The 22,943-nt window shown below is 38.9% G+C and overlaps 2 protein-coding genes across 3 annotated transcripts; one reads left to right on the top strand and one right to left on the bottom strand.

Moving 5' to 3' along the window:
* Positions 1-76: 76 nt before the first annotated feature.
* RB195_002817 (uncharacterized protein) lies at positions 77-11,118 on the top strand (the record flags this gene model as incomplete). 2 transcript variants are annotated; one of them, XM_064200239.1, is made up of 9 exons in its annotated part: positions 77-392; positions 2,557-2,666; positions 2,862-2,975; positions 5,621-5,704; positions 6,095-6,186; positions 7,215-7,345; positions 8,086-8,244; positions 8,746-8,858; positions 11,020-11,118. In XM_064200239.1, 9 exons carry the CDS (start codon positions 77-79, stop codon positions 11,116-11,118), a joined length of 1,218 nt encoding a protein of 405 aa, XP_064056120.1. The 2 variants fall into 2 exon arrangements, with proteins under 2 accessions (XP_064056120.1, XP_064056121.1); XM_064200240.1 differs by having other exon boundaries at positions 239-392.
* Positions 11,119-12,352: 1,234 nt separating this feature from the next.
* Positions 12,353-15,795, bottom strand: RB195_002818 (uncharacterized protein; the record flags this gene model as incomplete). The annotated part of the gene is made up of 6 exons (XM_064200241.1): positions 12,353-12,628; positions 13,742-13,794; positions 13,856-13,956; positions 15,243-15,417; positions 15,479-15,597; positions 15,650-15,795. 6 exons carry the CDS (start codon positions 15,793-15,795, stop codon positions 12,353-12,355), a joined length of 870 nt encoding a protein of 289 aa, XP_064056122.1.
* Between the last annotated feature and the right edge of the window lie 7,148 nt (positions 15,796-22,943).

Consider the following 22,943-nt stretch of genomic DNA (forward strand, 5'->3'; position numbering starts at 1 on the left):
GCTGAAGAAGTCATTCAGTGAAGAGGTGAACCCTATTGACTATGTCTTCTTCATTAATTAGATCTACAGTGAGGTGATGTTAAACCGATTCCTCACTAACCTCAACAACGTCCAGAAACCCGTTGTTTTCTATCTAAAAGCTACCAGTGAAGTCTTGATGGAGAAGGACAACTCTGAGCCTCAACGGGAGCTCCAGAAAAGGTCGACGACGATGAATCACCTCAGGCGATCGATGTGCATGCATTCCGACGTCTGCGATTGGTCGAGTGGGAAAGCCGCCTCGAAATGGGGCGGAGTCAGCGGAGGTTGTGATGCTTGTGGCGTAATCGCCTTTCACCGTGTTTCGCTGCGTTTCTATTCAGCATTCACTTGTCTCCAGCACATGTTCTGCGGTTAGTTTACGAATCCGATTAGAGTATTGATTGATGGTCAGTTAAACAAAACAAGGCGGCAAATTCCTTGAAAATCACTTCGTTCAGTCGAAAATTTCAGTTCCTTGAGTTCCTGTTTCATCTCCTTGCAGTCCCTCGAAGCCCTAGTCCTCTAGTTGAAGTGAGGCCAAATTGTCAAATCAAATCACTGAGGCTTAGGATTTCACGAATGTTCTATTTTGTGGAATGTGGAACCCCGACCTTTACATGGCCTGAATCAATAGAACCTTCCAATTCTGAATGCTCAGGCTTGTGTTTGCCGAGTTTCCGCCTTTGTATGTGAGTTCAGCCGTGATCGAGCGATGGCTCGGACATGAGCACTTGGCTGAAACCTTGCACAGCTCCACCAATCCAATGGTTATTTGACCATTAATGCATTCATCGCTTATGCATAACAGGATACGACTGAAATTCCCGTCGAAAACTGATATCCCGCATCCAGTTGTGGTGAAAGAGTAGGATGAGAAATCTGAAGTATTGAATAAAATATGTTCATAACGTATGTAAATTCCAAATATTAAATTTCTACGCATAAACTCATGCTTTAATTATAGTAGCTCTATAGAGCTGTATGCGAACATTTCCAGTGCTGTAGGAAGAACTGTACGCTTTGTGTTCTCATCATCTTTTAGTTTAAAAAAGTGCACAAGATTCTGAAGATCGGAAACGCCTCAATGTCTGCTTTTTCTTCTTCTGTATCGGAACATTACGATAGCAAATTAGCAGAGTGTCGAAATGATGTTAACTCCTGAAACAGCATTCGCTTTAAGACTTTTCTCGTTGCTGTGTATTTTTAATGTCGTTACAAATGTTATGCTGATGATAGCTCAGTTGTCATCAGTTAAACGACTTGGCTCGCGTCATATTCTGTTGAACATATTTATTTTATTCCAAGATTTCAAGGTTGAAATTAAAAGTTGGTAAATTAGTTCATGACTCAAAAATGAAAGAAGGAATTTATTTCAGCATCAAGTTTATTAAAGGGGATGGTTTCTTGTTTTGTAACGCAAGGAAGTAAAATTAAGCGCATGCTATGTAGTGCTAGAGATTTTGGAATTAATTGCCTCAATCTCGAAATAACTAGACACTTTGCATTGTAAAACCTACAGATTGTTCTCTGGGTACAAAGTTCCAGGCTCACATCTTTCTCTACAGAAGGTAGAAGAAGAGTACGGCAAAAACCACAGTTGATGTTGATTAACTGTTATTTATTTATCATTTAATTATTTTTATACCTCTATTTTTTCTCCTTTATTTCACCCTCGGATTTGTATTGACCTCCTTGAGTAACCTCAGCTATTCATATTTTTTTGTTATTTTTAGTTCTTGCTCAACTTAATTTAGCTTTTAACTACTAACGCTGAGCTATGGTACAGTTGAGAAATTACCTGAATATCCTCGAAATTATGAATCACAAGAAGTGAGTCAAGGATTCAGCGTAAAGTTACCCTCCTGCTCCTCCATCGCCAACTCCGACGTGAATCGATAGGCCGCAACTACGGTAGTTGAGACAAGCCGGCGGCGATTGATTCGCTCCTGAATGTCATCTCCCCTAAATGTTTCCATCGATCCACCGTATTTAATGTGCTTTACGCAGCACTACTGACTCACATCTTCAAAGGAACCCACATTTTCCAGCGTATGTAGCCGAATTTTGCCGAGAACTAGGTTGCGCAAGGTGTTTGCTTTGAGGATTTTCAGCGCTGTGTCGCACTCTTCCAGAAATCAACTGGAAATTGGGAAGACTCGAGAATTTTCTTCGTTACATGATAGGAGTCTGTAGTGCTCTTAGTCACTCCCATGAGGGCTTCGGACCTCTTCTGAGGAAGAACGTTCATATATTCTCCATTGTTGCACCGTATCAGATCCTGGAATTCTCACTTTATTTCAGTATCCCATGTCTTAAATGGCAAAAACATCCCATAAAATCCTAGTCTGAAAAACCTAAATTAGCTGAGCCCCGTTGTTCAATAGAATAACAACCGAAGAAACTCACTTTGCTTCCCTCGTAGGAATTTCTCCCACCTAGGAAATTCTAAAAAGTAAATTTTTCCTGGCTTTACGGCTGTTTGATACTTTTTCATTCTGAGTCAGTGGCCCCAGGTTGTAGTTTTTGAATTTCTAGGCTGCCTTCAACCACAACTTCCATCGTCCCCGTTTGAGAACGAAAGAATGTTGGGTCCATCGAAGCACAGGCAAAATGAACCTCAATCGTTTGTGAACACTTCAAGCAAGGTACGTTAGGATACGTTTAGAGCACGTTTTGCAATTTTTTCCACTAATGAACGTAATTTTTTCCACCTTATTCTATGTTCAAGCTCATGCTATTCTTTCTGTAGAATCTTTTCTTCTGAAAACAGGGCAAACTGTCTTCTATCAGTTTTCGGATTCGAGAGGATACAGATTATAAATAACTCTGTAAAATTTCAGGATGCTATGGCAAATCTAGTGGATCTGGAGGAGATTGTGCTGAATTGGGCTAAATTGATATTTGACACTACAAAAACGAAAGCAGAGGCTAAAATTAAGAAGAAGTATCTGGCGGTGAGTGCTTTTCTAATTTCTAGAAATTTATACAAACATACATTCAATTCGCTAGAATTTTTTTGAAGTAAATTTTCCTCTTTCTACCTGACTACCTTATAAGGAGTTATATTTCTGAAAGTGCAGAAAAGTCTTTTTTATAAATCATTTACCTGAGTAACTCGGTTATTTTTCCAATATATGGGCTTTGTTTATCGTACTCTCGCTATTTATAGTGTCGTAATTTTCCTTTTATTTATACTAAAAATCGACAGTGCTCTGGATGTTATCGGTGACCTCTCCGAACTTGTTTAGTCTATTATGTTTTATTTTATTTTATTATTTATTTATTATTTTTACTATTTAGTCATATGTTACATTGATTAGGTTAAGAAATAATAATGTATTGTATAACATATGTCGCCTGAAAATATGTAGAACTGGATGATAATACTGATTTGAAAAAAAAAACCAAGTACTTATTTTTATATATGGTACGGTGAAAATCCTCTCCACGAGCGTCTTCCTATCCTTATAGTTTTTATCCAAGAATTTATTTTTCTTTTTTTCCTCCTCTCCTTAGCCTCCTTCTCTGCACGATTTCCCTCCTTATAATTGCCAGGAATATCCCTTCATTACGCGCTGATCTTGTTAGGCCGCGGTCCGGAAATAAAACGCATTACCGGCTGTTCCACGCCTAGCAATCTATTATACCTCTATGGACGAACGCACATATCCGACGGCAAATTTATAGTCACATAGGTTGGAAAATTATGGAAGAATCGAGTGATCGAATGATTTTAGGTGGGCATTGATTTCCCCTAGAGGCATACGCCATCTGAGCCCACTTTTCACAGCGATTCCACATCTTTTTATCCGCAGCCACCTGTGCTCGGATCCTTTTTCCACAACAACCCACACTTCGTCATCGTTTTTTTTTCTGAACGCACCAGATGTTGGCAGCCGTCGTTTACACTGCAACACTGTGCGATTTCAAGCGAATTTGGCACGTCGCCAAGCTCGGATTCTAAGATTTCTCATCGAAATACTAGGAGATTAATCAATGCACAAGTGGAATCATCCGCCTACTCTCGACGCCCATGGGAGCTTGTTATCTGCTGTATATCTATACGTTGCTCGCATAATGTGCAAGTGAATTCGCTTAACGCATGCGATTCCAATTAGCGCAATGGCTTGCGTAAACATTCAAATCAACCCAGAGGGGTTTCGAACGAGGAGTCGGAAATTGGACGCACTGCGATAATCAAATCGTTCTTCGCTGCGATTCAGGAGCCAGCAAATAAAATTTCTAGGGCAATTAATGGCATAAAAAGTTATCACAAACCTTATTACAAATCCACTAGCTATAATTTTCTTTTTTTTTCGAAAAAACTTCTTAGAATTCGCAGCCTCTAAAAGACCAAATCATATCGTAACCGTTTCACGTTCCGAATCCTTTGTTGCGTTCGTGGACCGCGCCGCAACACAGTACCGCTATAATAGGTCGCCATCCTTTTCACGAAGAAATTCAATAGCTGCTTGAAATTTCAAAGGAAGTCCCGCAATTGTTGGTTGGGTTTTATGAGCAACCCTGAACGTCTTATTCAGCATAATTACTGTAATTATCTGACGAAAAGAAAGACTTCTATCCGTACTTTGAGTTTAAAATCTAACTAAGTTGAGATTTGTAACCGACCACATTTTTGGAAATCTTCATTGCTAATGCCCGCTCAAAAATAGTGGTATTACCCAGCTCTTCTTATTTTTAATCGGTAAATTAAGGGACTATCCAGGAAAAAATAGTGGTCATCTTTGGATCAGAACGTTGCTTATAAGCGCGTAGATGAACAGCAAACCGCATCTCTTACATTCTTCTTTCATTACAAAAAAAAAGAAATAAATTATTGAGAGTTAGTCTAAATTAATCACTGAAAACCATGTTGTGGCACGAGTTATTTTATGTTCAGTCGAATACAGAATTCAGCATTTGTTTTGTTTCGCATATAAGAGCGCTAGCCTTGACATAATGTTTTCCGCAAAACAAAGACAGAAATATAAACAAACAACAAGAACAGAGGGATGGATTGGAACTACGGCAGAGGATGAGGAAACTTTCCTGCCCCTTCATCTACGATATGTACGTTTCTTGGAGTTGCGCGCTAATTACGGATTCTCATTCACGAAGCATTCTCCCTTATGCCGTAGATGTCCGTTTTCACTTCCTTAGATATGCATATGCCTGGATAGTGCTACTGAGTATTGAAGTGAGAGAGACAGCTACTCCACTAATGTGGGGAAAAAGGTGAACGGAAGCACACTATCTAATATTATACTACGTTTATGTTGTTGGTTTTCACGTTATTTTTATGTTTATTTCGTCAATCACAAAATAAGATAAGTCGAAAGTCGAAATAAGATAAGTCGTTATAGCACTAAATGACAATTTTAGTCGAAAATAACATTAGACATTATTTACTTCTTTAAACTACATAGCTGTAAGAAGCCTCTGAGAAGCCCCAGCAAACCTGGGGGCGAAGGTAGCTGGGATCCCAAGGGACATACTCACCTAAGGTTGAAGAACAAACTGGGATAAATATAAAATGAAAAATTTCGTTAAAATAGAAATGTTTTCACCTAAGAAGATCTCTAAAAGTACTCCTTTTTAGTTCAATATCAACTGGACCAAGTTGTTCCAAGAGTCGATGGAACCTGAGTACATATACCAAGGTGCGAAGGGAAATGTTGCAGCGGTGAGTTCATGAGTTCATTCTCCTTCACTCCTTAACGGTCCCAGTTCATCACCCTTCAAATGCTTAGATCTAAACTTAATCTGCTCAAGACTAAACCAACCCGTTTGCTTATTTTTTTCAATAATAAAAACAATAGAGCACCACAAGAAGTAGAAATCTACGAGGTGTTTCTGGACATTTCCGCGGATTTTGATTCAGAACGATCAGGAAATAGATTTTTTCGCCGCAAAATTTTCTTTTGAAAAAATAGATTCTGTTTGAGTTTTCATTATTCTTTGCATTTGGTATTTTGAAGTTTGCTGTTGTGAAGGGGAAATGACAGGCACTTAGTTTTACAAAGTTTTAAAGATTAAGAAATACTATCGAATGAAATGAAATTCATGTTTTCAGCCTAAAGAGGAAAAAGTACTATTCAAGACGACGTTCACGAACACAACACAACGAGAACAAGAGTATTCCTTTAAAACAGAACGATGTACGAGGTATGACCTAGAACCGTATAAATTACAAAAATTTTAAATTTCACAATAGTTCAATTTCGTAATAGAAAAGTAAAAACTCGTCTTGGGCCCAGAAAAAAACATTCTAAAAATCTTTATTCTCAAAACACCTGTTCCTACTTTTGTTGTAGTCGTAGACAAGTGTGGTCCATTAGCATCACTAGTACATCCACTCGTTAAACAGATTGATGAGCCCATTAGGAAGTTTATTTTATGACCGAAGGCCCCACGTGTTACACAATATATTTGACTTCTTTGGATTACGACAAAGTTAGTAGCCCAGCGAGCTTTAGTGAGCATCGCATCCTTCTCGTTAAATAAAAAGCGCTCACGAAAATATCAGTGGATCTTATTTGCCTTGGGTGACAATCCGTTAGAACGCAGTGGTTCCCCTGCCTCGCTAGTCGGTGAGACGCTAGTCAGTTTATTTTTCCGCTCGGAGTTCTTGCGTAGTGCACTTGGAACGATAGTTTCAAAACTCTCGAACCATTTTCAAAGCTTCGATAAAGACCAAGTTGTCGAAACGTCAGGAAATAAATAAACTTTCTCCAAAATCTTGTTAGCAAATCCAAAAAACTCCGATTTATCTCATAGTAACACATAAAAAAATTGAGAGCAGAGAAACCTGGGAGAATGGTCAAGGAATACGCAATTAAAGAGGTGGCTAATTACGGCTGGACATTCGCAATCCTCCTTTTTTACTGGGAAATACTGAATGAAACGCGAATTTCATAGATAGTTTCTTATCGTGAACATTAATTTCCATTGCTGGCGTAGTTCATTTTGACATTATGTCAAAAATTATTAACTAATTAGGGAAAAGATGCTCTGGTCACAGTTTTTCATCAATTGTAGGTTTTTATGATCACGTTGGACATGTTTGCAAGTCTTTATAAAATTCAGAAATGGAGGAAATACTCAGTCTTAGTCACGTCGAACTCTCGTTACTTATTTAGGTTATTTAAATTCTATTTTAAATGAATATTTTTAAGCGAATAAACAGCTTTCAGAAGCACATCGACCGTAATCATTGAGAAAGGTGTTTGTCGTGGAATGGAAGTGGCTCTGAAATTAAAGACACCTTGTGAGGTCGTTGAGGCTAACGCAGGATTCCATCAAGAGGTTCAATTAAATCACATCGGTAGGTCTCTCCGTATGTGTTTTTCTACAGTTATACGATATTACTCAACCGGATATGTACAGAACGACACTACCGTAATGTTCTGCAATAACCAAACGTATGGAGGTTTTTTAAAAGTTTTTATGTACCTCAAACATGAACGACAGGTTTTCCTCCTTCGTTTCAGTACTGTAGAGGTGTGCACTTTGCGAACTTTCATTGAATTTCACTGACAGAAACAGTGCAAATTTTAAATAGAGGGTAGGTGAAACTAATATTTGTAACTCATCAAGTCTCCATAATTCCTCAATTTTATTTTCAACAATTGGATCCTCCTAAAAGGTCTATTCGCAATGCAAAAACACCAATTCAGTGGGCAAAGCCTATTTTTTTGTATCCGTTCACAGTTGATTTTGGATTTTCTGGGAGAAATACGGTGTTCAATAATACGGTGTTCTACCCTATACCATGTTTTTAAGATACATCTTAAGGCAACGTTTCCAATAAATCGGTAATCTGACCCAACAATTTTTGACCGTGAATACTTATAGATGAATACAAGAAAACAATGGATTATGAGCTCTAGCCATGTTTATCTTCTTCGCTTAGATTGAAATAGTAAACATAAAATAAATAAAATAGACAAACTTGCAAGAGGCTTAGAGCAAAAAGCAAAGAAGCATTGAATCGCCTTGTTTACGTACTTTCTATAATTTGCTCTAATTTTCTGTAATTCCCAGTCCGCTGAGAGTAATTTTCAGGCGAAAACACTAACGAAGAGGAATTATGCTGGGGTGTAGATAGCTGTGTACGGGTACCGCCATCATGTGAAACCATTGCCGAATTAGTGATCCTAGAGGAGCAATGTAAACGAGATTTCCGAATCGATAATCGAATGAGTGGAAAGATTTTAGTTACTGGTAAGGTTACTTTACTTTTTTTTATTCTCACAGGTAAGTAGTTCAATTCAAAACGTTTTCTAAAGTGAAATTTCTAGTCAAATCGGATTTCTACCGCATTTGAAAGTGTTCGATGTCTTTTCTTTTTATTTGTGGAGCGTGACACATTGCTACTTGTAACTCCACGGAACTGGCCACTTTCCTCAATCCATAACAAAGAGAACTGCGCTGAAGATCCTTCACTGGTACTTGACTTAATATGCGTTCGACCACTTGATTTCCTATGTAAATTTCAATGTCACAACGACATCGCGTGAGCCATTACAGTGGCGAAAATTGACGTCGTTGCTGAGGGGGTGAGGTTGAAGACGAGTCTAAAAATGGCGTGCGGTCATTAGAAGAGTGAGGGCGAATTTCGCAAAGAGCTACTTTCAAGGACTGCGCTTAAATTGCTCACTTATTAAAATAATTGCCATTTACCATAGAAATTATTGTACGAAAAGACATCAAGAACTTTTTTAGTGACCAATTTAAAGCTGAACAATAGTCTCGTCACTGTGATTGAAGGCAACATCGCTGACATTATCCGTGGTATGCCCAATTACGCGTCGAAAGGATTCACGATCGAGGGAAATGTGGGTTTAACGTGATGATTTGCGATTTCATTTCTAGACTCATCAGAGTACTGTAGAGGTCGATGGAATGACTCAGACTGGTTATGGTAAGTAGGAGGATTGTCGTTTTGTTGCAATTAGTCGGCGGAAGATTGACGTGTGAGTACACTGAGGATCGGAGGTTACAGAAAATTCTGTGTTTTCGCTGTTTTGGCTCAAACCATGAATTTAGTAAGAAGAGTAGTCATATATGCGCCACTGAACTTTTCAACTTTCAATTTTTTTGGATTTTGCCCTTGAAGAGAAGAAGGGGTTTGAGTTCGAGGATTATTCTGCATTCTGGAGGATATCGAGAGAAATCCTCAATTTTTAATTTTGCTGTTAGATTAAACGAAATGTTGAAGCACAATAATTTTTCGGAGCGATCAGGCTTATGTAGCTAATATTGACTAACGATTAAGCAGCTGATATTTTCGGCTATAGAATGTTCCAGGTCTCTGCTAAAAGAGATTCAGGCTTTAGTTAAATGAAACTTTGTATTCAGTTAACGTCTACTTTGTTATTAATTCAATAACATATAAGTAATTTTCGATTTTTCAAACCCGTTTTTGAGGAAACAATCCTTTGGGAGAAAGAAGCAGTACTAATACTGAATAAGGAATAAGTTATTACATTGAACAAGTAAGTGAAGAAGTAAACCTTAAATCTTATCTCAAATCGCCGCGTATGCAACTAAACTAAAACTTAAGAAAGTTAACAGAAAGGGGAGGAATGGAGTAGTATTCGATATAATATAAATAAATAAAATGGAGCTAAATGGCTTAGCGATAAAATTTAACGTCTGAGCAAATGGCTTACGTACGAATGAGCAGCTGATATTTTTTGGTTATGAAATGTTTTGTTAAAAGAGAATAAAGCTTCAGTTAAACGAAATTTTGCAATAAGTTTTTACGTCTACTTTATATTCTATTTACTATTTATCTATTATTTTCTAGTTTACTTGTCGTTTCCTTGCTATAAGGATTTTGCTGTGAAGTTTCCAAAAATTTTGTAGCAGCGTATAATATGTAGTTGAACTTCAACGCAATAAATACTACCCTTAGTTCTATAGAAAAACAAACGTGCACGAAATTTTTTCCTTCCAACTTTGAGCGAAGCAAATAAGTTTGCAATTATCCGAGAAATAAGTCTTATCAATGTTTTCTTGTTATGTTAAACCTCGTTTAAATAAGAAGAAAACATGAATACACTTCCCAATGCAGAAGTTTCAAGAGAAGAGAACTTGGAGATTTTCAAGTCCTATCCGTTACTCCATCTCACGTGAACTTTTACTTGTTAGTTTATTTTGTCTTATTTGGCACAGAGATGCTGGGCCCGTATTCTTAGTTAAAATTAAACCGCGATTAAATACATATTTGTACCAGGACCTGTGATAAGCAGTGAGAGTTTTTTGACTTTGAAATAATCGCGTAGTCTTTTTTTCCTCATACATGATCTAATTAATAGTTAATTGAAGAATGAACTATCCCTTTTCCTCCTGTCTGAGTATTTCTTTGTTAAGCATGTGAGTTTTCAATTTTCAACTCTCTACTGTTACTGCTTTTTCTTTGCTTTGCTGAGAAAAATTCTAGAATAGACGGTCTAAACTTTGAGTTGATAGAAGCTTGACTTAGGGAAACAGCCTGCATTATTTTTTACCTCCAACCTTGAGAAAATTTCTTGTTTTCATCACTTTTTTCCGTGATTATTGCCTCAACATCTTCGAGGATAGAGTAAATCTTATCCGGTGGCGCATCTGCCATTGTCGCTCTTTTATGATCACGGGCTCATCACCGTTTCACATCAATTGTTCCCGATTTCGCCATATATTACGCTACGCACACGTTTTTGATGAGCCGCGTATTGACCAGATGTTGAGCCACGAAGGTTGGGTTGAGAAGATAGTCGTCGACGACAGGACAGGGTTTCAAGCGAGGGAAACTAGTCTCAGTGCCTCATAAGTGCCTCGATCCTCCGCGTCACTTCTTTGTTGGCGATTGTGAATTGCGCCTTTATGCGCACATATAGGGGGGTGACAGGGCGGTTGACTGGGTCGACCGTCGACGAACATTTGAGGAGGTGATTATGGGGTGGAAATGGAGGAATCTTTTCTTGCATTCAATGCCAATTCTTATATGTTCAGGTCGTGAAATACGAAACAAAGGGGACCTGTATCTTCCGCTATGGTGTGGAGCAGAAGGTGAAGATCAACGAGTCCGCTATACGAAGTTATTACAAGTGATTGTAGTCAACCAGGTGCTATGCTGAAAATTTATTGTAACATCCACCATTTTTCCACTATTCTTTGGGAAACGCCCATGTTTAATTTGACCATTCCGGTTTTTTTTTTTTTGTGCGGCTGAGTTTGTCTAGCCTTCTTAGGCAATTTCTGCTTCTCATCCTCAATGAAATGTGTTGTATGGTGATTAGAAAACTGTCTATGCTTCCCGGGAAATATGATTCTCGTTTACTTTAAATGCAAGGACGGAGGTTAGCAAAATTTTGTCATGTAGTATTTAGTACGATATTCCTCTTCAATAATAAGTTGTGTAGCAATTTTTTTCATGAACGAGAAGAATTTGAGCACCTTTCATCCGGATGTCTTCTAGAGAACTTACGCTAATTTCGTCATATTTTTATTTAAATTTTCAAGTAGGGTCACGTTTTACATGGGTGTTACTCAGACGTTGAGACCAGTAACATTTTGAGTCTCCAATATTACCATATACATTCAGAGAGCCTCAAAGGACTTTAGATTACTATTTTTTTTAAAAATAATTGTTTTTTTCGGTTGGTTGAACATCAACGAATGTCTATGTTTCGAAATGTTGTTGATCTGTTTGTATGTTTTATTGTGCGTTTCACGCTCATCCGGTCTTATGCCTATTGTGATCTTGCTTTATTTGTTTTCGTTTTCTCAATCAATAAACTAGGAATACTGCACATGGATTCTGTACTTATGCGATTTGATGAGTCATTCAAAAAGAAAAGTTTTTTTTCTTGAAATGTGGCTCATTGCTAAAACGTGCTTTTATTCAAAAGTGCAACAAATTCAAACTTTATAGCACGTTGAATGGGTTTCAATGTTGTTCCTAATAGAAAAAACATGCATTTTCTCCGAATAATGTCTGTCGTCTCAGAAATGTGATAGCTTCGTTAGGAAGAAAGGAATTCAAGGAATTCTCTTAAGGAATTTGTTCAATGATGAGATGAGGATGAAATGAGCTGCGTTTAAAGAGCGAGGTCAAAAATTTTTCTAGATTATGATCGATATAAATTATGATCGATGGAGTAGTTCTCTGATTTCGATACGAATATAGTTTTCAGCAATAAAAAGCAAAACTAGCAGATTTTCAAGGAATTTGATGTGCATGGCAGTAATTGTAGGTAATTTTTAAATTCAAAGAATAGCGAAAGGTCTTCAACTGCAATAGATGTAGACCCAGTTACAACAGTTTTTATTTAAAGTGAAGCTACTAATTCGTAACATATGGATCTGTCGGTGTGATACCAGTCGGAGAGTACGGTCTGATTGTAATATCGCGTGGACTTCTGCGTGGAGTTGTTCGACGAATGGAACGTGTCGGTGAACTTCGCAGATACTGTGCGAGTGCGCATTCATGGGTTTCTCGAAATTTTCGATACTTAACGTGGTAGAAATCGGCGAAGATGAAAAAGAATACTGCCGCCACAAATTTGTCCAACGATAACCGTCCAGGGTCAACATCGCATTTACCACCTTCATCGATTACCTGAAATCTCGTCCTCATTTCGAGAAGGAAAAGTGAAATGAAGGGAAGATCACATTTGGATTCACAACAACTGAAGAGACACACGCTCTCCGACAATTCTTAAGCCTGCCCCAAAACCACTATTTGTCAAGAGGAGTTCTTTTATTTAAATAGGGCAACATGTTGCCAAACAGTTCTTTCACAGTGCTTCTCTTTTGCAAAAAAAATATCCAGTTTAGTAACACTTTTTATTTTTTCACTCATTTATCTATTTTCATTCTAACAGGAGAAACATGTAGCTTCATTAAAGAAGAGTTTTAGGCAGCTCCTATAAGGATCAATGAACCCAGATCAGTTTGTGGTGATCAGTCATTTACGTGCACAGGCTTCTTGAAAGTGTTTGTATTGAATTTGTTGATAGTTTATTTGTTTGGGAACACTCAGTGGTAATAATAGTCAAGCGTAGCGAATACAAATGGAACCGCAAACCAATTTGATTTTGATTACAAATTTTAGCTAGACAAAAATTGAGGTGCCATTTAAATTTTTGTCATCTCACCTAATTAATTTTCACAATTAGCTGAGAATTCTGTACGCGATTTGAAAAACAAAATAAATAAAAGCATTAATCATCCTTTATTCCGTAGTGTATTTGTGTTTTTCACAAAGAGCGTACTTTCGTTTAAAAAAACACACACATTCAGCTGATTCCCTTATGACACATCATATTCATTCCATCTGAGGAACTACATTGTACTTGTATTTGTATTTGTCATTTATTTGATCTGGATATGTATTGGTAAAGGAAGAACTATTAAAAACTACTTATCATAACAGTCATTGATTTCTTCCCTGGGATTAAGAGGTCCTAGATTAAAGACCTTAGATCTCGGAAATTAGAGTTTAGATAGGTTCCTTGATCTACCATTCCATCACATATCGAGGGTCGGAGAGGGTAAATATGTAGGACCACCATGTTACTGTAAGGCGACTTCTGTGTATTAGTTTTTTTTTTAATTACATCTCGTCATGAATGTTCGTTACGAATAGAAGTTGCTCAGTATTCTAATATTCTAATATTCAAATATATTTCAACCTGTTCATAATAAGCGAATTTCGGAGGATGAAACCCACATTCTGTGCAGTAAAGCAGATGATGAGACAGAAAACCAACTGGTACACTTGGGCTGTAATTAAGAAAATGGAAGTTTGGAAAGCGAGCGATGCGAACAAACTCGAATCACTTACTGAAAGCGACAAATAGCCAACATGGAGCAATGCCAAACTTTTTTGGGCTGAGGTAGGAGTACAGTATTACATGAGAGAAAAGATTGATAAATACGAACCATCTGAATGATTATTTGCACGTTTGAAAAATAATACAGCACAAGAAATAATGAATAAGTTCCATCTTATGTTTTCTTTATGTCTAATATACGCAATCGATGATGAGACAGTAATAAAAGTGGAATAACTTTTAGTACCAGACGAAAAAATCTAACAAAAGGCATATATAGTCGTTGGAAAATCTAACAGCATTCAATTTTTTCCCAATTTTTTTCTTTATGCTAAAGAATACTTCTCTGTGCTGATTTCTTCAGTCTTAACGTTCTCGCAAACTCAATGCACAATACAGATTTTGATAATGTACTTTTTACAGCGACAGCTGACAACGATACTTTCACAAACTAAGGATCTTTTCCTTTTACAAGTTTACTAGTGCTATTTCGGTTTAAAAAAGGCGTAGAAGTAAATAAGACTGTACATTTACTCCACTAACTGTGTTTGTGTTTTGCTAATAAAACCCACTGACCTTCTGATCAGTGGATACGGTAGTAAATATTCGGTGCGCTAAGAAACGATACAGATATAGGCCCTATGCTCCTAATTTTCTGTCTCTTTGGGGTGAAAAAAGTTGAAAATTGTGACTGGCTCCCCAGATTTTCACATTCGATCGATTGACTAATGGATTGGACTGGGTGGATCATACGCGATCCTATTCTTTGACCTTTTCGAACTTCCAAAGTCGTCCTCATAGTGTTTCACAAGTAAATAGCTCGAAAGCCCATGGTTCTATTGCTTGTTGCCAGCACATCTATCAGATGGACGCACGAAGACATTATGCCGACGTCTCGGTCCCACTTTGGTATCGGCAGATCAATCGGACAATCCTGACCGAATGGATGGACGGTAAGGGAATTGGAGAAAGCACACAGACACATAGACGCATATAAGGACACAGCTTGTACAAGCATTTTAATCTATAACTGAATAACGTTATGTTATTTGTATATTTTCATAACGTCATAGTAAATACAGTATCGCATTAAAGCAGCTATCGTGTCTGACCGCAAACAAGACATCATATCTAGCGGTAAGCTTTGTGGAATGAACTGTTCCAAATGGTTTTGGACCTTGAACAGCGTTGCAAGGCCTTGCTTCACCTTTACAACCTTAGTTCTTTTCGCTAGAAGTAGACAAACGTCGTAAAAGTAGAAGAATGTCTAAGGTATGGTAATATGATTACTGTCTTTCGTATCCCTTGTCCAATATTCCAATCCACCGGATTTTTTTTTTGCGAAGAGTCGGTAAAATTAAATCAGCCTACTTCTAAAATTTAAACTTTTACGATTACCTCCCAAGAGAGTGATGATGAGAATAACTATGCCATGTAAAGAGAAGTGTGATAATATGATGAAAAATATGGATCAGCAATGGTTGGCGACCGTCCAAAATTATTAGCACCGTCTCAGCTAGGTCGAGAAGCTTTGTGAATACGAAAAGAAACATAACTGTGCCACTTATCACTCCTAGAAGCACTCATGATTATAAATGGAATTTTTTTAAGTTGAAAATTTCGCTTCAATTTACCAGTGTAGAGCGAATGGTTGCAGCAAACAGAATCTCTCCATCCTGAACCTAATGAAAATGTCACTTGTGGAACAAATGCCAGCAGTAGACATAGCTGCAGCAACCCGTTGAAGTAGTACCTGGAATAGGAGTACTGAAAAACCGGAAAATTAATCACTATAGAGATTGTACCATTGTGGTAACATCCCATGCTTCATAACGATTTTTCCAGGTGCCGTGAGTACGAAGCCGAGATAACAGGCTGAAATAAGCCAGACATGCGGAGTATGGTCAGCAATCCATTTCCTGGCATCATTTGCCGGAAAAGTGTCGAACATAGCGCCAACACACGTCGGGTTAGTGATTACAATGAATCTAACCCTGCTGGAACAGGAAGTGATAGAAATGATTCCTAGATATGGAAGAAAAACATCTCACTGATATTCTTTATATAAACATCTGCTTATAATTTTTCGATGTGTAGCGGAGAGTATTTGTGTAATTCGAAAAGGTTTGATGAGTCCATCTCGACCAAAAATAATTCATAGGTTTTGAGCGTAAAAATAATGTGAGATTTCATACGGATAGGAGTGTGCAGGTTTGTAGTGAGTGACTTAATAATTCATTAACCTTGCGAATATAGTGCTTCTGAGGAACTAACAGAAAGATTGTCACAATATGAGTTGAAGGCATCACTCCGCGAATCTGGGGTGGTTTCAGGTGGGTTATGCCACCTGAAACCACCCCAGATTATACGGATTATACGGAGTCGGAGAGAAGGGTGATTCCGTCTATTTCTTCCTAACTGCCGTAAAAAAACGGCCCGGAAGATACGAATTGGAGCTTCCCGGCGCGCTATTTTCTACAACGAGTTCGATTGGAGCGCGCCAGCCCTGTGCACGCACTGCATCTTCCGTGCCGTTTTTTACGGCAATTAGGAAGAAATGGACGGAATCACCTTCTTCTCCATAATCTACGACCCCGTATAGGAACACTCCACCCAACCGCACCATCTCAGATTCGTGGGGTGATGCCTTTAACGTGTGGATCATATTGTGCGTCCGAACTTCACTGCTACCGGTGATTACAGTAGAACAAGGCAAACGAAAGGATGCGTATAGAGAAAAAATCCTGACGGATTTTCAAACATGCTCCGATCATGCCTCGGGAGAGCAGTTAGCGACAGTATGTATCCCTAACAGATTCATCTTCGGTTTTTACCTAAATTTGTAGCTGACTCTGCTCAACTATCGCCAGTCATATGTTGCATCATCAGTTATGGTACAACTCACGAGCTAATAAATTGTTTAGGAAAATCAGACCTATCCACCGGAATTTTATGATGTGAGGTGATGTCAAATTTGTGACCGTAGTAGAAGCAAGAGAAATCCTCGCGTGAAATATGAGAGAAAGATGTATCTAATTGCTCCAAATCACGCTGTTCCGTGTTTTCGTTGGAAACATGAAACATTTCAACTTTCAAAAGTACCAGGAATGAGGGCATTTGTTTTTTTGTGAGTCCCAAGCTTTTATGTAGCCTAATTTGTTTGTGGAGAGAGGGCTATTCTGCATTACTGAACTCCTGGAAGAAAAAGAGTTTATTTGGTAATATATTGTACTATATGACAATATATTACAATATTTTTGGTAATATATTTTATTCTAGACTTTCTGAAAGAAATATCTAGACAAAACTCGCTCTCGTTCTCTTTTTTATTAGAACACCACACAAAATATCCTGAACTGTTAAGCACAATGTTTTCAATTGATTGCGTAATTCCGACAACTCAAATCATTCTTCCTTACATAATTTCTTATAACTGTGCAGTACTTTGCGTCTTTGTGGGCAGACTACAATCTAAGAAGGTTGCTATGAACGATTGGAGCGCGGCGTCGTCGAAGTATGTTCACGTATTCCGCGGCATATCCACTGCACATGCAGTGTCTCGAAGGCATTCGCGGAGTATCCTCGGGACTCTCCTTACCGTTCCCCCAGGTGAAAGGTGACACTATGACCAACAAAACAACTCGTTGTGTTTTATATTTGCTCTCTCACATATGTCGGGTACCAATTTATCAACTATGGAGGGATGAAAAGCTTGGTTGGCACTAGGGTGGTTTCAAACCATCTTGCCAACCACGCTACACCCTACTTCTCTTAGTAATTAATAACAATAATAAGCGAATACAAACAATAATGATTAAAATTTCGCAAATATAAACAATATTAATATTAAATATTAATGGTGACACGGAGCCGCGCATACGAGTCCGACTGCTACCTGCTCGAGGTGGTCCTGCTTGAAATTAACGCAGTCGAGTGTTCGGTTGTGGAAAGTACGAGCTATACCTACCGCATAGCAGTATATTGCAAGATTCCCATATATACCAAAAAGATGTCGTCCAGCACATCGCCAAAACCCAAAACCTGAATAGTCAATTTTCTGTAGGGAGTATATAATCTTTGGCAACAACCATTCGTTTGTATTCATTATATTTTTTGGCAACACAATGAACTGCCGAACACTGTCAAGTGAACTCCAAGAAGGTGCCCTGCCGTGTATAGCGTCCGGCTAAAGCCGGACTTCAGACTTTCTGTGGTGTTTGCTTCGCTCGTTTTCACTGATGAACGGAAATTAATATTAGTGTTATTTCTATGAAATTGGATGTGTGTATCTCCGTCAATCCGTTTTCCTTTTTTATATTATAACTAAATGCGAAAGATTTCATAGTCTTCTTTCTAAACGTGTCAGTTCTACATTTGCAGAACAATCGAGCTTCATCTTCAAACACTCCTTATCGATATATTATAGACAATATTTAAAAGTATCTTGCGAAATATGGGTTTTTCTCCTGTTTTCTACAAACGGTTATCAAGGAATGGTGTTTTGGCATAAAATAACGTGAAAGACATCATCCTACTGATAAAGATAACGCTCCACGTTAGATCACATAAACATCCTGCTACTATTTAAGCAGCCGTTTTCATGCGCGTTTCCACTTCCTGAGAACGGCATGCTACCAACTTGAGGCGAACGAAGAAAGAAATAGATACGCGGAGATGTCATGAAGGTGAAAAGCAACGCGCCCAGTGGCCACGGCTATGAAACAGCTTTAACCACTTATCTTTTGCAACATGCACGCGAAGTTATTGCGCACCATTTCGATTCCGCGGGACTCGTCTCACCCCACGTTATAGGTATCTGGCGACAGCGCGTTAACCCGACGCCGGTGGACCCGCCGCAACCCATTTTCTAGCTCTCTGGTGCCGGCGCACCAATCCGACGCCGTGGGACCCGTCGCACCCCACGTTATAGCTATCTAGCGCCAGCGCTCCGACCCGACGCCGGGTGGACCCATCATACCCACTTTTATACCTATCTGACGCCGGCGCACCAATCCGACGCCGGTGGACCTGTCTCACCCCACGTTATAGGTATCTGGCGCCGGCGCACCAATCCGACGCCGTGGGACCCGTCGCACCACACTAGCTATAGCACCACACTAGCTATAGTTATAGCTATCTAGCGCCAGCGCGCCGACCCGACGCCAGGTAGACTCGTCTCACCCCACGTTATAGGTATCTGCCGCCAGTGCACCAATCCGACGCTGGTGGACTCGTCACACCCCCTTCTATAGGTATCTGGCACCGGTGGACCCGTCGCACCAACTTACATAGGTGTTTGGCGCCGGTGGACCCGTCGCACCCCATTTTATAGCTTTCTTGCGTCGAGAAACCAATTCGACGCCGGTGGACCCGTCGCACCCCCTTTTTGAGTTTCGTGACTAACACACACACAGACACACACACAGAATAAGCCCGTTATTGTATACATGATCATGATCATGATTCTATATAATAACGGAGCTATTCTGTCACGTTAGGTTGTATGTGTACCAGTGTAACGAGATTTCAAAAAACAGTGAGACGGATTCAACGACGTCAAATCGCCAGAGATCGATAAAATGAGGTGGGAGGGTTCTATGCCTTCAAATTGGTGCCCGGCGCCAGAAAACCGTGAAATGGGGAGGACGGGTCACAAGGCGTCGGTCCATTCCTGCGCTGCGGTGCAGCAATGCCGCACTGTAACTCGTACTGAATTTGCCAAGAAGTGAACGAAACGTTGTGAACCATTTAATGCCAGTGAAAGCTGTCGTGTTACCCCTACATGTTCCACCACATTTCTACTCCAACCGCACGTCCGCCTCGTCTTAGTAACATTCTTGTTCAGAAACTGGAAACCCGAATACAAACAGTTGTTCAATGGTACCTAATAGTTTGCATGGTCTGGCATTATAGATACGATGGTGGCGTTCATATCATTTTATGCAAGCACATTATTCTGCGCTAATTGTTGAGAGGAAAGAGAAGAAAAACTCATGCTTTGAGTTATATTTCCAAACTTCCCGCATCAAAGAAATATGTGTAGGTGTATAATCCAGCTTGGATACTCTCCATGTGTAGTACAGCGTCTTAAAGAGGAGAACCGTGGAATCATCACCTTGTTTCATTATTATTTTATGAGTGTTTAATTTTCTAAAAGAAAGAACGAAAGAAGTGACGTTAGAAAAATGTACACGCTAAATTTTTAAATGCCGCTAATTTTAATTTTTACTGATCAGTAAATACGGACGACGCGTGCACCGCAAGAACGCTGATGTTCTGCGTTAGCTGGACGTTCAGACTGCTAGTAAATAATATAGGAAACTGGGGGCTTGTTTGTCTGTTTCGTGTGGAATATTTACTCCTATATGTTGTGCTGGTGAGCGCAACACGCTTGTATAGTCTCCTTCAACAGTCAATAGTCAACATCTGGCTCTGAACTGTGACTTTTTCAGATGTACAACGAAAAAAAAATTATGATGTGATCATATTTCGACTGGTACAGAACATTTTCAGTCGATGACTAGAGCGACATGAGCTCGTCATCTAGTTCGGACCTCCTCTAACAATTTTTAAATTATCAGAGCTTTCTTAGATGTTTGAGTACAGAAAATGAACTGTACATTCAGAGCCAAATCCCGTCGAAATCTGGGCGAAACCAGCAAAATGCGTCAGCTGAGCTGCAATGAATTGAATGAGATGGAAACGAACACAATGAGAAACCACTCAAATCTTCTTCGTTCATCAACTTCCGTGCACCTTTCAACATGAATATCTCCGCTGCTGTAATATATAATGTTCATACTTTCTCCACACAAGTATGGGTTGCGAACGCTTTCGTTTTGTGCAACTTTTTCATGGGAGAAATTATCTTTACAGAATACCAGAACTATTACGCAACTTTTTGTCAGGTTAGACCCCTAAAACCAGGGAGAGAATTCTCAGTAACGCACAACTGTAGCGCACCTGGTAATTGCAAATATGGTAATGTATGTATGAGCATGTTATTCTCCTACGCAGAATTTTATTTTAGACCATCGAACGATATCAAGCAGTTTTCGTCCTCAACCTAATTTTCGGGTTGCTTAGTGCTAGTAATGATGCGGAGCACATGACGCGTAGGATGTAATTACTCTTTACCGAGTTCACCACTCATGTCGAACGACAACGATAGAATCCGATAGAAGAGAGGATTAGTCCAATTCCATGCTTTTTTAGAACAATCTTGAAAAAAGTGACTAGGAAATTTATTTTTTCTGCAAGGCTTTACTGAAAATAAAAACGACTAGGAAATATTACTGTCACAGGAAAAGGAACAGCTCTTCATGCTATAAGAAATACCAAACTGTTAATAGAAGATTACATGAGAAATCTCTGCAATAGTGAAAAACGTGTGGAGTTTACTTTTTTCTTACAGGATCAGCGTAACTAACTGCACTATTTTTCTACGCAGCAGAGTTAGACATAGAACGATTTTCTCTTATCACTGGTTCCTTCAATGAAGAAGAACACACACAGTTCGAAAGCGAATTTGTAAAAGAACTTTTTTCGGACACCCTTCCCGGACTTTCCTTCTTCTTCGCAACCAGTTCAGATTAAGCTTTGACTTCTTTCGGTAAGCAGCGACGCCTATCTCAAGAATAAAGATTACGACGGCGAAGCAATTACATACATGCGATTACACACCCAACACTGTTATTTACAGTATTCTTATTTGCCAGAGCAGTTCATTCACTTGGGACTTGCTGTTTTTCGTAGATAACCTTTTCCTTAGTAAGAGAAGCATTTCAAATTGATGCGCTGAATGCAGTATCTGCAGATGTGGAATGAATGTACTTGAGCTACATTGTTTTTGCAACGATAACCACCTGGAAAGTGTGTTTTATTACATGTCGGACAACGATTTTCATCTCTGCTCATTAGAAAGAGTTTTCCCAAAATATTTACACAATATGAGCACCAGAGAAAGCTCATCTCATCTCAAAGAAATGAATCTTTCTCCAACTGCGTAGAATTTTTTTTATTTATATGTCTATAACGGTGCAAGTTCTATTTCCTCTTGTAGCACTGAAACACTTTTCTTCCTCATCGTCCATGATGCTCAAACTTCCATAAAGCTGCATGAACTTGCATTAACTTCTTTCGTACTCCTGCCTTCCCATGTTTTTAATATTTCGATGCTTGTTCAACTTTTGGCCTAGCCGCCTAATATTTTTCCTGTGTGTGGCAGTATAATGGCCCCTACCATTTTAAGCTCATTCGTAACTTTTACTGTAATTTTTCGATTACATAGACATTATTGTTTTTTGTAAGTCTAACAAATCTGTCTTTTTTGCTTGATTTTCAGTTTTCCTTGATTGAAAAACCTTTGAAAATACAACTTTTTCTAAGCACATCTCACACAAAAACTTGTTGAGTAGCAGTCCAACAGGCGGTCCTTCAAGGGAGTGTAGTGATTTTGGGTACGACCGCAGCCCGCAACATGTTCATCGATGCGGATGGGCCGAGAAACACTAATTCAGGTACTTTTATTTTATTTTTTTATGTCTACTGCTTTTCAAATGTCCCTTCTTCTGTGTTTCTTGTGTGACAACAGTTTGTTCTACAGTATATTAAAAAAACAATAGATCCATGTCATAGAATTTCTTCCTTAAATTTCTCTTGTGTGTGGCAACTGGAAGAATTCTGTAGCCCTCTATTAACGTGGTTCACTTTCTGATTATTTTGAATAACCTAATATTTCTTAATAACTTTTTGGCTCTTGAATTCTGTCTTTTAGTGCACACTTCAATAAACAAATGCAAACTGCGACGGAAAAATCTATGGCAAGGCATGTCCTAGGTTACCAGTCCACGGTTTTTTTTACTCATCTAATTTAGAGAAACATTACCAGCGTCTTCGGCGCAGGTATATACGCTGTAAGCAGAAACTCTTTTTCTGGTCGAAAGCTTGGTGGGAAGAAATGTCACGGCATGCTTCATTAGAGGGATCACAGCCGGTTAGTTGGCTACGTGTCTCGTTCCCCACGTGGAAGCTAAGGGGCTAACCTCGTACAAAAGTGACATTGTGCTTGCCCTGAGATGCATCTATTATAGGTTTAAG

This window comes from Necator americanus, chromosome IV, assembly GCF_031761385.1.
Source record: "Necator americanus strain Aroian chromosome IV, whole genome shotgun sequence".
Lineage (NCBI taxonomy): Eukaryota > Metazoa > Nematoda > Chromadorea > Rhabditida > Ancylostomatidae > Necator > Necator americanus.